General features: G+C 27.3%; 1 protein-coding gene across 19 annotated transcripts in view; it reads left to right on the top strand.

The window, feature by feature from the left end:
• Positions 1-1163: 1163 nt before the first annotated feature.
• Positions 1164-16976, top strand: part of LOC111617470 (tropomyosin-like) — a 57937-nt gene continuing 42124 nt past the window's right edge. For 3 of the 19 annotated variants that reach the window (XM_023358798.1, XM_023358781.1, XM_023358787.1), the window contains exons 1-2: positions 1168-1430; positions 1526-1651. In XM_023358798.1, coding sequence (XP_023214566.1) covers positions 1317-1430; positions 1526-1651 — 240 coding nt within the window. In that variant the 5' untranslated portion in view covers positions 1168-1316. Of the gene's footprint in view, positions 1431-1525; positions 1652-3450; positions 3840-16976 lie in introns of those variants that run through there. The other 16 variants (XM_023358774.1, XM_023358761.1, XM_023358819.1 and 13 more) reach the window with 15 other exon arrangements.

Genomic DNA, 16976 nt, shown 5'->3' with positions numbered 1-16976 from the left:
ATAATACAATTTTTCTTAAATATTACAAACATAACTTCCGGAAAAGTCTATGTTTAAAGCTCTATTAACTCCGTCCTTCCATCTGGATATGTATGGACCTATAAATAGTGAGATCTGGCACATTTCACTATCGCTCGTCTTTAAGTAGCTCCTTAAGACAAGTTTAAAGGAGAAGGAATAAATAGAGAATTTCCGAATTTGAATCAAACTAAATTATATTGGCTCTTTTGTTATGTGTTGTGTCTGAAACGACGCGATATTGTGTCATTAAGTCAACAAGACAGTCACAAATTAGAAATTAACATGTGTTCCTGTTAAGAATAACAGTGTGAGGGATTGAGATGTTAGAAAAGTAAAATTAGACGTAATTATAACTTTGTAACATGATACTTGTAAGTCTGACTTTGACACAAGTAATCTGTTCACTTTTAGTAACTTTAAGAATTAAATATGCTTCTATGATGGGGAAGAGAAAGTAAATTATATTTAGAATTAGATATTCTAAGAAAGTGGAAAAAATAATTAAAAATTTATCCCGTATACTTAAAAATATAGACAGAATATATTACCATAAACCGTTCGAACTGAGCTGCATGTTATACATTATATAACTATTAACGGATTATTTGTTAATTGTTGAAAATAGGTATTTGTCCAATATTATTGTGTTTATTTTTATCACATTTAAGCAAATTATGTAGGGAGTGTATATATATATATATATATACTCCCTACATAAATACATATATACAGAAAATAATACAGAATATATATATATATATATACAGAAAATAAGGCACTGTCAACTGATTTAGTAGCCTAACAATATAAAGCTTGTAACGTTTTGTAAAGAATAAACAAAGTCAAACAAAAAACAAAGAAGTATTTGTTTAGGTGTTTACGAAATAAACAGGAAAGTTTTGTTTTGTAAAACAAGAGAACTTTTTTCTTCATTTTAACAGCATTTTTATCATGTTAATAGCAGGTAAAGTTTCCCCGTATTCATAAGTGCCAATTTAGTTTCCTTTTCTGTAATTCGATCTCTTTTTCCTTCTCTTGCAGGGAAACATATACAAAAAGATCCCAGCAACGTCACAATACAGTCGTCCAATCAGAAATACAGAAACTCGACGTGTATGTTTCGACTACCCCCCGTTTTGCGAGGAATAAACGCGCCACCTCTAAATATCCAGTTGTGAATTTTGGCAGGACCCGTCATAAGTATCTAAGCCGTGCTTTAGTCAAGAGTACTTTCAGCCGCTGTGTGTGTCACATTTTTTTTTTCTGTTGCATTAGTTGGATACTTATCTGCGACCATGGAAGCCATCAAAAAAAAGATGCAATCTATGAAGCTCGAGAAGGAAAATGCCGTAGATAGGGCGGATGCTATAGAATTACAAGCTAGGGATGCCCAGCTTAGAGCCGAAAAAGTAAGCTTTTAGCTGATAATAAATCATTATATACATCTTAAGGGATATATATTTACCAATTTTTTGAAACTGTTTCTACTCGTTTTTCTTGTAAGGCCGAAGAAGAAGTTCGTGCTCTGCAGAAAAAGATACAACAAATCGAAAATGAACTGGATCAGGCACAAGAACAATTGGTTCAGGCTAATAACAAACTGGAAGAAAAAGACAAGGCTCTTCAAGGGGTAAGTAAATTACGATTACGCATATAAATTTAAGAAATTATTAAAAACAAATGAAATATTTTAAGCACTATATGCGACTATATAAAGTCATTCAAAACGTCGTGACGTCACAATGATAAAAAGTGCGTTTCAAACATGAGCTCTGATTTAGGTGACGTCAGAAATTTCTATTTAAAAAAAATAACAATAATGTACTGTATAATAATAGGTTTTCATTTGTATATTGAAATAAATTCTGGTAAAATATAAATTTCGTTAATTTTCCTGATACAATTAGTTTTTTTTTTTAGTAAAATATTCGAATATTTTACTGAAACGTAATTTATGGCAGTTACACTATTAAAAAATCGTAAAGAAATTTCATTTTTTTTTTTTTTTTGTAAATGCGATATCGAAAATCTTATCAAAATATGAATTTTCGAAACATTATATTTAAAAAAATTTAGTTTTTACAATGATATAACCAGTTCCTTAATTGGTAATTTAAACAATAGTAAAACCATCGTAATTTTTTCTTCTTGTGGATTAAAAAAAAACTGAAAAAATACAGCTTTCGGAACTAATTAAATAATTCAATTTAGAAAATACAGAAAATTTTATAATTAACACGAAAAACAAGCAAAATACATTCTTCCCTAAGTGTTAAAGAAGACGAGAAAAAGAAAGAAAAAGAAAAAAGAACCTGTTACGTGCAGTTGAGCATCACACACACACACACACACACACACACAACAGACACGCTTTGAATGAACTTTACAACTGATAAAAGAATAATGGAACGCATCCAAGAGACACAAGAGGATGAATGAATGCATTAAAAGCTATTGTTAAAATCGATGCAAATGTTGAAAATCTGTAAAATTTACTAAAAGTAGGAGTAAAAAACAAAATGGATGAATGTAATACGATCACTGCAACCACTCAGCCACGTACCTACTTTCACTCCGCCATGTGACGTCATCACACCATATATGGTTGTATGGACCGTAGTCTGGAATGTCAAGACTTTGCTCGATGTTACTATCACCCCCTCCTCTCATAATTTAGACTTCGCGTGGATTTTTCCTTTTTATTTGGGTTAAAAATGTCGGCGATTTTCTCTAGTTACAAGTTGCTAAATTAGGAAAATACCATTGAAAAAAATCTGCAATATTTTAAGGTTATTTTATGTGATGGTGACAGAGTCGATTAAGTAATAATATTGTATAGACCGATATGGTTATGACACAGTTTTTAGTTAATAGTTTTATTCTGTTGCGTAAAACTGTGCGTTTTATGACGTTGAATGAATGTCTTATACGCGTTCGATAAAATTTTTCTTTGTCATTTAAAAAAAAAAAAAAATTACTTAACACGGCATGTCAAGTTTCATTTTATGATAAAACGCGTGTTTAAAATGTACGTAAAATCGTCGCCGGAAAATTAAAATTTTAAAATTATAAAAAATTTAATTTCTTTATACATAAAAATCAATCTATCATTCAAAATTTTGAATTTTTATAGTTCTTTTCTACGTCATGGAGGGGCGCACGGAACGCATACGTCATCAAAAAAAAAAGTTAATATTTATCGATGCGTCTTAATATTGGAATGCAAAATTTTTTCTGATTAATTATTATCACTTAATATTCAAAATTTAAAAAAGAAATATAATTTTCGCGCTTAACAAACGGGGAGGTAAAACACTTGGTGGCATTGTTTCAGGTGTGGCCAGGTAGACAACAACTTCCGTTTCGGTCACGTGACCAGCAACCCCGCCCATTAGATTTCTTTCACTAATATAGCACCAAATAGAAATTTATTGGAAGAAAAATAAAGAAAATCAAATCGTCGTTATAAGTTTTTAAAATATCCTCGATTGGTTGGCCATTGTTAATGTAAAAGTTAAAAAAGCCTAAGGTCTATATAGAGCGCGCATTGATTTAGCCGGCAGAGATACGAAGCGGCCATTGGCTACTATTATATTCATCCGCCTGACCGATGTGCTTGTGGACGAAGTATTGAAAATTTTTGCTCCTTTTTTACCGATCGCATTAAAAGGGTGAAAATGACGACGTTACAGCAAGGAACTTTGCTGGAAGTTCTTAAAAAGAAGATGAGAGGAATGAAAGAAGAATTAGAATTGGCCAAAGAAGCGGCTGATGATTCGCAAAGTCGTCTACAAGAAGAGGTCAGAAGACGAGAAGAAGTGAGTGATTATTAAACGTTAAATTTACCGTTAATAACCCGAAAGTAGCCTAAAAATTGCGAGAAATACTTAAAAGAAAATACATTAAATACCACACACGCAAAAAAATGAGACTCCATTAACAAAAGATTATGTATACAAAGCTAGCTGCTTATCACGTGTAAAAAAAATCAATCAATTTCGTTCGATATAAAATCTTTACTGCTTATCTACATAGATCAGAAACTGTAAATGGCACTCCCAGTCAAGTGCACTTGTTTCACATCTAAACCACTTGCTCTGAAAAATGGCCTTTATAGCAGCCATATCTATTAAATATAATGACTTGTCTTTACAAACAAAAAAATTAACTTTATATAAATGAAAAAGAAAAATGCATATTTTAGTTTGTCCTTTATTTCAATATATCATTAAAAGTTTATAGAGTATATTTGAAGTTTGGTGTGTAATCAGTATATTGACATTTTATTTAATAGCTTGATACTATAAAATTACACTTTTATCTAATTTTACAGAGTTTTCTTTTTAATAAATTTCTAACAGGAAGTTCTTTCTGTCTGTGCGTGTATGTATGTATATACACAATTTTTTAAGTAAGCTTTTTTTCTATTTGCAACTTATATTTACAATTTATATAAATGAATTGTGAATCGATTATTTTTTCTCCTTTTCTATGGATTTTTTTCTGGTGATAAAACTGATAACTTTTTCAGTAAAGAAATTGGAAATAAATTAATATAGGTTATGAATAATTAAAATATATATTACTCTAAATTACATTTTTTATTAGTTTAGACAACTTTGATGATTAAAGGGAATTATTCTGAACTTAAAAAGAATTTTAAAAATATAAAGTTTATGTAAAAACTTTTTAGTAACTATTCAGAGGTGCTATGAAAACAAAGGAGGTTTTAATCAAGGCATGATAAATGATTTTGATACTTTCTAACTAGAAATAATCATCACAGTATAGTTATTTTGATTCTTAGTATTTCTTCTTAACCTGGTTAGATGAAGGTTTTGTTCGGGCACTTTGTCTCTTTCGTACCGTGTCATTGGCATTATGCCAGTATCATCTGGTTTTTAGTGAAATCCAGATCATCAGAACAAGTAATACAATATAAGCATTTACACATATATCTTGACATAAAAATAATTGATGAAAAGACAACTAAAATGTTAAAAAGATGTAAAAAAGTCACAAACTTTAAATAAAATCTTATAAATAAAATGTGTTTGTAAGAGGATCTTACACATTTTCTTTTTTAACAGTTGTTTTTTTAATGAAATTAATTTATATAATATATGAATGTTATGAGTATTGAAGTTTTAATAGTATGAGAATGCAGGCAAAATCAAATAGTTTTAGTTTTCTATTCATTTTATTGCACCTTAAAAATTAATTTAAAATCTTATATTTGTTTTAATCTGCAAATTGATATTTATTTATAATAGAAAAAGTTTACATTCATTGATTTAAATAATGAATTAAATCCAATATACAAGTTAATTTATATTTTGAATATTTGACATGTTTCTGTGAGGCTATCTTGTAAAGAAGTATAATTTTCATATTATGTTACATATGTATCATAAAAAGACAAATAATAAATCATGTAATCAATCATTTGTATTTTAAACATTTTCAACTTTGCCATCAATAGATTTCCTCTTCTTAGTGCTAAAATAGAGCATTGATACACAATTTTAGAATTTAGCATAAAGTATGAAATTTTAAATTGATATTTAGATATTAAATTTTATATGATATGAGAAAAATTGAAATCATTACTCTTTGAGCATTAATGCATTTTTAATGTAAGAAAATATTATAATACTGTACATATATTAAATTTTGATAATGTAAAATTTGTATAATATGCAAATTTGGTTTTGTTAAATTATAAAACTATAAACATATAATGATGAATTTTATGTCTTGGAATTCTGTTTACAGATGGTATAATCACAATAGATAAAGCAGAAAGAATGGTAGCTTATAAGATGATAATTATATAACACAATGGTATAAATTTTTCTTGAACATTAGAATGAGTCTGTAAAAAGACATTTTTTTTACTTTCTTATGAGGAAATACAAAAATTGTATATCTCATTGTTATGGATTAATGCCCTCTCTATGAAATTGTAGTAATACAGCAATGTGTTATTTCTCAGTGAATTTTTCTGGCATTATATTTATTCTTGCTTTTTAAGCTAGAATCTTACAAAATAGTCTGTTAAAATTAATCACTTTTATTTTACATTTCAAAAATGACAGTTTTAGAGAGTGAAAAAATAACTTATGATTAAAAATGTTACTAATGACTACCTTATTCTCATTACTGGTATATAAAATAAATATTTTATAGTATATTTACAGAATAGTTCAAAAGTCAGTTAATTGAGCTTTTGTTCATTTAGTAAGCTTACAAGTGAGTTTATAAACACTTATAAGTTTAAAATTGTAAACTTAGATTGTAAATTTAGTTTACAATTATAGAACTGGCTTTTCATTTATAAAATACTAGCTGCAAGATCCCGCTTCGCTGGGTTTTTATTTGTATGTAATATAGTTTTTTTTATATATATAAAAGACTGTTTTTCTAAGTAATCTAGAATCTAGCTGCAAGGACCCGCTTCGCTGGGCAAAAAGTAACGATAGTGAAGATTAAGATAATTACATTATAGCTAATCTTACCCGTTTTCACAGAATGCAAGAATTAGGTCCCCCGTTTCCAGACTAATTAGAGAATTTTTACGTTTAGTCAAACGAACAAATTTCAACGTTTCTGGAACGTTTTCAATCGTTCTATAATCGAACCAATTCGAATTTTATGTTCGAATTTAATTCGAACAAATTCGAAAAAATCGAACAAAACATTCGAAATAGAAAGCCACTTTCAACCACTTTCAGCCTCATATCTCCTGCACCCTTATAGCTATCGAGACGCAACCACCCCTATGCACGAATGGAGACTTGGGGCTACCACCACATACAAACACCATTCACGTGCGATGTGTAGTTTTGGCGAAAAAGTGAGATATAGGGACATACATGTCCTTGAAATGGACATGTATGTCCCTATATCTCAATATCCCTATATATGTACCTATCTATATCTCAATATCCCTATATATGTATATCCCTATATCAAGGACCTGCTTCGCTGGGTTTTTATTTGTTCGTACATTTGTATGTAATATAGTTGTTTTTATATATAAAAGACTGTTTTTCTAAGTAATCTAGAATCTAGCTGCAAGGACCCGCTTTGCTGGGTTTTTAAAAAGTAACGGTAGTGAAGATTAAGATAATTACATTATAGCCAATCTTACCCGTTTTCACAGAATGCAAGAATTAGGTCTCCCGTTTCCAGACGTTTCCAGAGAATTTTTACATGAGCATAAAAATATGTTCGATTTCCCACAAAAGCGCAAAAAACCGCCTATAAATTTTGCATGCCGCTTTATATTAACACTTCCTTTGTTACTCAACACTTCCATTGTTAACATTTCCATTGTTAACACTTCCATTGTTAACACTTCCATTGTTAACACTTCTATTGTTAACACTTCTATTGTTAACACTTCCATTGTTGACACTTCCATTGTTAACACTTCCACTGTTAACACTTCCACTGTTGACACTTCCATTGTTACACATCTTCGAAGTCAACCACTTTCAAGCCCATATCTCCCACACCGTTATAGCTATCGAGACGCAACCACCCCTATGCATGAATGGAGACTTGGGGCTACCACCACATACAAACACCGTTCACGTGCGATGTGTAGTTTTTGGCGAAAACGTGAGATATAGGGATATACATGTCCATTTTTATATATANTATATAGATTTTTTACAAAGCACAAAAATGATTTCATTTTAAACATTTTTTGTAAAGTTTATAGTTTATAAAGTATTAAAATAAGATGGGCAAAAAAGTTAAACAACAAACAAAACATAACAACAAAAAAGTTAAACAACACAAAGCACTTTGTACATTTAATTCAAATAAAAACATTTTTTGAGACTATATGCCATGACATCAACAAACAAAAAATAATGAAATACTGTATTGAACAATAAAATGTATTTGAAATACTGTACTTTAAGAACTCAAAGCTAAATTTTTGTTGAGAGACAATTTAGTTTTTACAATAGTAAACTGATTTTTGAGCCACACTGTATTTTATGAAGTAGAAACTGATTGCATCAGTGAATTTTTTATTATTTTTTTAAATATAACAAAATTTGATAGCTTTAAAAAAGTTATATGTGATGCAATACTTGAAATAAAAAGTGTGATAAACAAGATATCAGGAAGAGAGTAGGCATCATAAATTTAATAGATTATAACAAAGTTCATAATTAATTCATTATCAATGATTTCTTTCTCTAATTTTTTTTATCAATAAAAATTTTAAGAATTTTATCATAAACAGTTGTATGATAAAGTTTTTTGATCAAAAAATATATAAAGTTGAGAGATTTTTCAGAAAAAAAAAGCATTAATAGAATGTGACTTACTTCCAACTCCAAACCAAAACAGTGCTTATTTCAATATAACTTTGTTCACTAACATTTTCAAACTTATCATTCTTCAGGTGAACCAATGGACAAATTTATAGAATTTTTTCAAACGAATTCTGAAATGGAATATTCTAAGGAAGCCCGTGCAATCATCGTCTTATTTTGTGCATGCTCTGTTGATAGAAACATAGTTTTTGGCTTCTCATGTATCATAATAGAATGTATAGCAACATCCCAAACATATTGATACTAATCAAAGATTGATGCTAGAGGTACTAGAGGTAAAGATTAGGCTAATGTTTACCTCTAGTACCAAATTACTTAGTTTCTAATTATTAATTATAGCATAATAATAGTATGATTAATTACGGTGAGAGTTTGAATTAGCATTAATACTGTATAATGTTTTGATTTGTCAAAGTTTTCATGTGTTAAAAATTTGATTTAAAAGATAGTTTCATTTATTATCAATAAAGTTGAAACTGATTGCATCAGTGAATTTAATTTTTTTTTTTTTTTTAAATATAAAGTTCAGTAATAGAATTACGTTAAAATTGTTTTCTGGGTTGATGATGATGATAGTGATTAAGCAAGAAATTGTTATGGAAATAATAGAAGTAATGAAATATAGTTAAAATCAAATTTGTTATTAAATTTTCAAAATATTAACTTACTAATAAGTGTTAATTATAAGATTTGCAAATTTAAATTTTATATATATATAATACAAAAAAATGATTGCAAATATTTTAAGATTCTAGAAAATGAGAGCTAAATTTAAATTCAAATTTTTAATGTCTAGCAAAAAATTTTACAATTTAAACAAATATTTTCAGTTACTTTCAGCAGCCATTAACAAGTTCAAAAAATTCCAAGACTAATATTTTAGAGNTAAGGAAGCCCGTGCAATCATCGTCTTATTTTGTGCATGCTCTGTTGATAGAAACATAGTTTTTGGCTTCTCATGTATCATAATAGAATGTATAGCAACATCCCAAACATATTGATACTAATCAAAGATTGATGCTAGAGGTACTAGAGGTAAAGATTAGGCTAATGTTTACCTCTAGTACCAAATTACTTAGTTTCTAATTATTAATTATAGCATAATAATAGTATGATTAATTACGGTGAGAGTTTGAATTAGCATTAATACTGTATAATGTTTTGATTTGTCAAAGTTTTCATGTGTTAAAAATTTGATTTAAAAGATAGTTTCATTTATTATCAATAAAGTTGAAACTGATTGCATCAGTGAATTTAATTTTTTTTTTTTTTTTTAAATATAAAGTTCAGTAATAGAATTACGTTAAAATTGTTTTCTGGGTTGATGATGATGATAGTGATTAAGCAAGAAATTGTTATGGAAATAATAGAAGTAATGAAATATAGTTAAAATCAAATTTGTTATTAAATTTTCAAAATATTAACTTACTAATAAGTGTTAATTATAAGATTTGCAAATTTAAATTTTATATATATATAATACAAAAAAATGATTGCAAATATTTTAAGATTCTAGAAAATGAGAGCTAAATTTAAATTCAAATTTTTAATGTCTAGCAAAAAATTTTACAATTTAAACAAATATTTTCAGTTACTTTCAGCAGCCATTAACAAGTTCAAAAAATTCCAAGACTAATATTTTAGAGAATTAAAGCATGAGTAGGCATTTATACAAAAAGTTAAACTTAATTCAACAAAATATTTACATACTTAATTCAACAAATAAATATACATTAAACATGTATTAACTCAAAAGCAAAAATCATTATAAACTAAAAATAAAAAATGGTTAAATATTGTAAACTAATAGTGTTTACATTTACAGTAAAACTAGCAAATATCTCAAATTGTATCAAAAATAGTTATCATATAGCTAATATGTTAGACAATATAGCTGCATTCTTCTTAATTGAAACAACTCCCTTTGAGTTTATGCTTATGTATTTTGAGAATTTCCACAGAAATTTGTCAATAAATGAATCACAAATATTTCTTATAAAATGATGCCATATCACATTTGGTTTAGTCTGTTGTACATATAACTTTGAACTAAATTACTCACTATGCAAGAATCTTACAAAAATAAGTTTAACTAAACATAATTTGTTAGCATTACATAAATTATGCATGTTTTTTGACATTAATTTATATCAATATTTTATCATCATTTGAGTTTCTTGCCATCCAAAATGTTTTTTTTTTTTTTTTTCAACTACTGCACTGCTTTACTCTTTGATTTCACTTGTAGATACTGTTTAGATACACTTGGTCTTGGATGAATGTTATGAACATTATTCTTAGCATAGTCATTCTATATAATCTTTGTTCTTATATTAGCTCTTGATGAAAGTCCAAAGAATTAAGATTAATAAAAATACTATTGAACAAAACTCATTTAAGAGAATAGGATTATTGTATATTGTTAATGTTATCTTATAATTAACTTGCATTTATACAGTACATTATTTAAAATATTATGATACAAAATTTATCTTTTTAGTATATCTCTTCTCTATTGATTAATTTGATCTTTAAATATATAAAATACCAACATATAAAAATATCAAAAACTTCTAAGTTTTAACTACTGTTTGAATATGTCAAAATGAAATTATATTTTAATTTTAAATATATGTTAATATTCGGAGAATACAAATCACAGAAATACATTAAATATATATAATCTAAAATTGTATATAGGATGAAAATAAGTTTATCAGTTTTGTCACTAATTTTATTAACACATAGATATGCAAGTAAATATAGTAAGTGTTTATATACAACTATATAAGTTTATATGCATATATAAATATATACACTGCATGATTTCTAATTTAAACTATATATATATATATATATATAAGCCGTAATTTATATATTTATATTTATATATTGTAACAAATTATGAAGTTTATATATTTAAAAATATGGTTGTTTGGTTTAAATTTTACTATCTTAATGTCATAATTTGATTAATTTATTTTTTTATTGATTTCTGCTAATAATAATAATAATAATCAGGCAACCTGCAGTACCTAGGCATTAAATACAAAAAGTTAATGTAGAATTAAAAATTGGAATTTAATATTTATCAAAAATTACTTGTAGTTTGGACTGCAGAAATGAATTACAAAATTTCTTTAATGTACAGTACATTTAATTAAGTTGGTAAATTCAAAAGAACCCAAATCCTTGTGGATACTTTGGCTCTCAGTGAATATCCTTAAGCCATTGAATAATCCTACAATGCAATAGTAGATGTAAAATGTAGGCCTGAAGTTGGACAGTGAATCTGCCCAAAAACATCTGTCATTTTATTAAATAATTGTGCTGGAAGAAAAAGGTTGTCGTAATATTTATTGTATAGCATATATACTGTAAGATAGATAATGTTTTTAATAAAATTATTTATAGATATATTTGAGTGTGTTGTGTGTGTGTGTGTATATATATATATATATGTATGTATGTATATGTATATTGATATATAAAACTATTTTAAATAATTATATACATGTGTATGCCTAAATTAAAGCTTATTATTTATTATAGTACTATCATAATAATGGCTTTAGATAAAATGGAATTCATTTACAATAGATAATCTTTTAAAATATGTCTAAAAAAATCATCTTTAAGGCCAGGCCTCCACTTGTGATTTCTAGTCGTGTGATTTTTCAGTCTCAAAAATAAAACTCATTGTTTCCAATATAAGTGCATACACTTATAATAAAAAATTGCAACTGGTCCTATTTTTGCTGCGACACAACTGTCACTCTACTCAATGAATCACACAGACAGGCATGGACATGCTCCCACTTGCAATAGTCTAGTTGCAGTTTTGAAGCAGTCTATAGTCTTGTTCTGGTCTCTGTTTAAAACACTGCTAACACTGCAAAACTATTTTTGTCATTCAGTAATACTGGAAAAACTTTGCAGGTTGCTCACATAAATATTCAAATGACTTGTAAAACTGCCATTTTAATATTCTTTGACTTATTGGATGTACCCAATAACAATGCTTCTGCTGTTTACTTCTCACCCGAAGCAAAAGAGTGATCATACAAGTAGTTTCAATGACATCCATTGTAAAACTGTTCTAATTCAACAATTTATCTATTGCAGTGTGTGCACCTTGTAGATTTTCTGAGGCAGTGATTTATTGGTCGCCACAACTAGAAATTGCAAGTGGAGGCCTAACCTAACAAAATAGATATAAATGGAATATAGGAATAATGCTGAGAAATATTTTTGATTCCAACAGAAGTTTATTTTGTGAAACTTAATTTTTCTTTCTTACAAATAATTTTTGTAGAGACCAAAGATGTCTTTCTTCTTAATGCTAGAATATATTGGTTATATTGATTTTGATGTAGTGACTGCTCAATTTCCAGTAAACTTTTTGCTATTTTTAAATTCTATAGTAGATATATATACATATATTTATTTATTTATTTATATATGTATTGTTGTGTGTGCTGATATTTTCTAAAAATAATATTTACTTGATAAAAAATACTATAAATATAATACATAGTATATTGTAGTGAATTAAAACAAATTGTTAGGTATTTTTACAATATATCAGGGATGTAGCCACATAGGATGGTAAAGGACAGCATTGCCCACACTAACACTCTTGCATCCCTCATACTGCTGATCCCAACTGACACCATATAGCAACGGTTGGCAACTGGTGGTCCGTGGAGACATTTGAACATTGATCAACTGAAGGGTTACGCGAAATATTATGAAAGAAATGCAAAATGCTTAGTTGCTTTTTTCACTCATTGGAGTTTTTTATTTGAATCTAAAACCAAAAACAAAGTGACTGTTATCAATAAATAATGAACAATAAACAATATTGTGAGTGCAATTGTCATCCTTCATGGAAAAGTACGAAGAATCCATAAACTTGTTTCAAACAAGCAGCAATGAATTTTAGGCTTGCATTAATTTATTATAATTAAACATGTGAGTTTCATATTAATATGGTAAAATTGAACTTTTATGATCATTATTCTACAGATTTTGTATCATTTAAAAAAATTTACGATAATGGATTCAAAATTGTGTCTTTAGGGGTCCGTGAGGTGAGAAAGGTTGCCAACCTCTGCCCTATAGAGTTTAAAAGTAAACAATGTAAAAAATTACAAGCAGTTGACCACAGAAATTGGCCATATCAAACTGACATACTAGGTTACATTATTATTCTTTACCTCATTGCTGTTAAAGTTTAATACTTGTAATTGTTCAGTCTTTTTGTTTTTTATTGAACATTGTCATATGTATCACTGGTTTGCAAATGACATGCAAGGAGTTGCCATATTGGTATGGTACTCCTTCTATAATAATGTGTTGCTAGTAATCTTGAGCTATTGCATTTTCTTATAGTAGTCTACTTAACCTTTGCTTACACAATCCATCAGTGATGCAGGTGGCTCACACTCATAAATTTTTAGTTACATTCTTGATATATATATTATTCTGTAGCATAACTTTATTATTACTCTATTTTGTCAGTTATCTTATGCAGTTATAACATACTATAATATAGGGTCTTTCAAAAAGAATGCATTATTACTGGAGATGTATGCAATGTACTGTATTAATTGATAGAATAAATGTCTGAGTTTCATCTGCCATTTTCATACAAACATTTTTGTCTGCTGTCTCTAGAAAGTGCCATAAACAAAATGTGACTTGCAATAGAAACTTGAGTTCTGTAGTTTGCAGAGTTAGAATCTCAATGTAATGATGGCTGCAACATGTGTTTTGCAGACAAAGTGATCTACCATATGAGGCAAATATTATTGATTACAATGATTGATTTTGAGTTTGAAAACTGCAGAACACAAAACACTTTCTCTGTTATGGAGTCATCATTTTTGTTTACAGCACTTCCTAGGGGCAGCAGACAAAAAGATATTTGAATGTAGATGGTGGATGAAACAACTCAAACAGTTATTTAATCAATTGATGTACTGTACATCACATACTTTTTAGGTTATAATTAACATGAGTAACAAAAATTTAAACTGGTAGCATTCTTTTTGGAAGAATATGTGTATAGGTTTTTATTTATCATAATAGATATACATATACTTGAAGTAGCATAATTATCTAATGCAACAAAATTTGTTTTATTCACACATAATTAAGATTATTCTATTTCTTTCTACATATCTATCAGATTTCTGTTTTTATCATATATCCTTTTAGAGAATATAGACTATAGTATTTATATAGCTTATTTACCTTAAGGTAAATAAGCTATATAAATACCTTATTACTTATATATAGTCTATTAAAAAGTAGAAAATAGTGTAAACTGTCCTTTACCAATGCTCCTTGAAACTGGATAAATAGGTTAAAAATGTCATTTTGATCTATAATATATATTTTGATTTTACATATTGCTTTAAAAAGTGTTTATGATTTGAGAAATATTTTTGAAAAACATTGTTTTATTTAAAAATTTTCATTGGAAAATGATACACTTAAAAGATTTAACTAATTCCTAAGCAACAACTCCTGTCTCATATTAATTATTCAAATTATTTTAATTTAAAAATTGAAGTTATAAAATGTAATTTAAAAGTAATTTTTAATATAAATATATTTAACTGTAATTAAAGAGTGCTTAGATCTTATGTAATTAATAGTCATTTTAAGTGTTTAATTAAAGAAATGGAAATTTAAATTAATAGGTTTTAATTAAAGACGAAGGCTATTTTTAGCTTTGAAAAAAATGTTTGTTTCTGAAATGTAAACCGAAAACTTATTTCTTGTATGATGTATAATCTACCATTTGGAAGTTAGAATATAAAATTTTATTATGTAAATTTGATGATGATAATTAAATTAAATGATAATTAGATAACTCTTTTGTTTCAATATTTATTTCTGTGGAGAGAATGGCTTGATCATAAATGTAAGATTATTTTAACTGATGTAAATAATGATATTTGAATATATTTCTGATAGCATAAACTGCTATATAAAATAAAACGAAATAATCATCATGAAACCTTTTTAGCACAAGTATGATTCAAGTAAGAAGTGATAGCAGTTTAATATTTTAATTTTTTACTTTGAAAATATTGAAGGGTTTATTGCATCTCTGAAGTTTAATTACTTTTGTTATGTTCAGGTATTAACTTTTTTAATCAATTATTGATAAAGAAAACCGAAACCATCAAATTATTTTTATATTTTAAAAAAAATATCTGCTATGTATTTTTTTAGACATTTATTTTGCAATTATTGAAAATTTCTAGTAAAATTATATAATACATTTATTAACATTTTTTAAGCTAGGAATGATATAATTTTATTGTTGCTGTCAATTTTTCCATTAAAAAATCTAAGAAAATTAGATTGACATGTGAATGGTTTTTTAAAAATAGTTTGCTTCAAGTTTGATTCATCATTATTATTATTATCTATGATTATTGAATTTATGTATAAAAATATTTCTTTTAAAAGGAAGTTAGATAGGCCTCATAGTCACTCCAAGATAATAAAGTAGATCTAGACTGATTCTACTTTTGGAAAATTGTGTGACTGAACCCCCACAACTTCCCAGCTTGAAGTTTATTTTATCACCCTCAATAACCTGGAATTTCCAGTCTAGTGATATAATAATTTCAGCTTAATATAATATTCGTGTATTCATATAAAGTTTTGTATGATATTAGAAATATAATCCTTTTAAATCCAATTATTTGAACTTAGAAATTAATCACAAATAATGTAAATAATCCATTCACTCTCAATATTCCTATGAATTTTTTCGATATATACACATTAACGGACAATTCAATACATATAGCACATTTCTAAACAATATTTATGGATTTTTAAGTAAAAGCTTGGATAATACAAAACTTTCAGTAAAGCTATTTAACAATTTTATGTGGTTTGCAGCTGTGAAAGTAAAGAGGCAATTAACAATTCGTCTTTTATTTAAACTCATCAGAAAATAATAATAATTCGGTTTTAATTGACAAATAAGCAGTTTTTTAAAACTAGAACATATTAAATGTTAAGTTGTATAACCTTAACTTAAAAATATATAAGGACTGAATTCTTTCTATTCTGTTTAATAATAATGACCTCGATGTAATACTGTAATTTATTTTTGAATCGTGTAAGACATTACTCCTCTAGACAAATACTTGTTTAACCGACTGAAGAATTTTTACTAGTGAAGGTTGTGGCCATTTGGAATTTGTACGGTTTTTCTTTTATCTGTGCACATTCCTCGAAAGAAAAAATATCCGGTTTTATCAGAATTTTTTCTTTTAAGCGACTCATCAATCGCGGTTTTGTGACATCGTCATTGCGATTATTAGTCATCCATATCGGAAGAAGTTTACTAATTTCTTTTTCGGATTATGTCATTTGAAACCAGAGATATTTGACACCTTTAAATTCTCCTGTTTTTAATATCCTAGTAAGGATATTCGTCCGACCTATATTATCTTGGAAGATAATTTAAACGTACATTGATAAATTTTGCATATTAACCTGTTTAAAACAAATTTTTGTCGAGTTCGATCTGGATGCTCAGTTTGAGAAGGACGGGGGAAAAAT

This window comes from Centruroides sculpturatus, unplaced genomic scaffold (genome assembly GCF_000671375.1).
Source record: "Centruroides sculpturatus isolate CEXI.00-Female unplaced genomic scaffold, Cexi_2.0 scaffold118, whole genome shotgun sequence".
Classification (NCBI taxonomy): domain Eukaryota; kingdom Metazoa; phylum Arthropoda; class Arachnida; order Scorpiones; family Buthidae; genus Centruroides; species Centruroides sculpturatus.
The sequence above is the reverse complement of the archived record's forward strand: the minus strand, read 5'-3'. Positions and strand labels throughout refer to the sequence as shown.